We start from the raw sequence: 960 nt of genomic DNA, 5'->3' as shown, positions 1-960 counted from the left end.
AGGGGTTAGGGTTTGGGTTAGGGGTCAGGGGTTAGGGTTAGGGGTTAGGGTTTGGGTTAGGGGTTAGGGGTTAGGGGTTAGGGGTTAGGGTCAGGGGTCAGGGGCTAGGGTTTTCCCTGTGGTAAGGGTTAGGGGTTGGGTTAGGGTCAGGGGTTAGGGTTTGGGTTAGGGGTCAGGGGTTGGGGTCAGGGGTTAGGGTCAGGGGTTAGGGTCAGGGGTCAGGGGTTAGGGTTTTCCCTGTGGTGGTCCGTTAGGAGATGAGACATTTGCTTTTCAATCTATTATGTTCTACAAATGATGTGATTTGTAGTCTCTACTTTTATGTTGCTTAGGGACATCTCTCGGACAGCCATCTCCTCTCTGCCCTCCAAAGGGCTGGAGAACCTGAGGCACCTAGTGGCCAGAAGTACCTGGTACCTGAAGAAACTGCCCCCTCTCAGCACCTTTGTCCACCTGGAGATAGCGGACTTGTTTTATCCCAGCCACTGCTGCGCGTTCACTAACTGGACCAAGAAGAAGAGGTGAGTGACCATCCGACAGGCCAACATGGCTCCTCCCACTATCAGGGACATGTTTTGCTGCCTTACAGTTGAGGAGCATAGCTGGGTCAGCAACCTGCCCCCAGCCCCATACTAATGAGGTCCCGGCTCTGCTCTTTCCTCCTGTCAGCAACCTGCCCCCAGCCCCATACTAATGAGGTCCCGGCTCTGCTCTTTCCTCCTGTCAGCAAGCAAGAGTTAGACTGAAAAATACACATTCCCTCATCAATGGTACAGCAGCATTGTTTCAGTGTTTAGATACTAGGCAGATATTAGAGGGCAGATATTAGAGGGCAGATATTAGAGGGCAGATATTAGAGGGCAGATATTAGAGGGCAGATATTAGAGGGCAGATATTGGAGGGCAGATATTGGAGGGCAGATATTGGAGGGCAGATATTGGAGGGGCAGATATTAGAGGG

The 960-nt window shown here is 51.9% G+C and overlaps 1 protein-coding gene across 1 annotated transcript in view; it reads left to right on the top strand.

Moving 5' to 3' along the window:
- Nucleotides 1-321: 321 nt before the first annotated feature.
- The window catches only part of LOC108803865 (thyrotropin receptor-like), a 5,490-nt gene continuing 4,851 nt past the window's right edge, over nucleotides 322-960 (top strand). Inside the window, exon 1 of the mRNA XM_018575661.1 lies at nucleotides 322-521. Coding sequence (XP_018431163.1) covers nucleotides 322-521 — 200 coding nt within the window. The remainder of the gene's footprint in view (nucleotides 522-960) is intronic.

This window comes from Nanorana parkeri, unplaced genomic scaffold (genome assembly GCF_000935625.1).
Source record: "Nanorana parkeri isolate BGI_ZX_2015 unplaced genomic scaffold, ASM93562v1 scaffold4360, whole genome shotgun sequence".
Taxonomy (NCBI): Eukaryota; Metazoa; Chordata; class Amphibia; order Anura; family Dicroglossidae; genus Nanorana; species Nanorana parkeri.
This window is presented reverse-complemented; position numbering and strand designations above follow the sequence as displayed.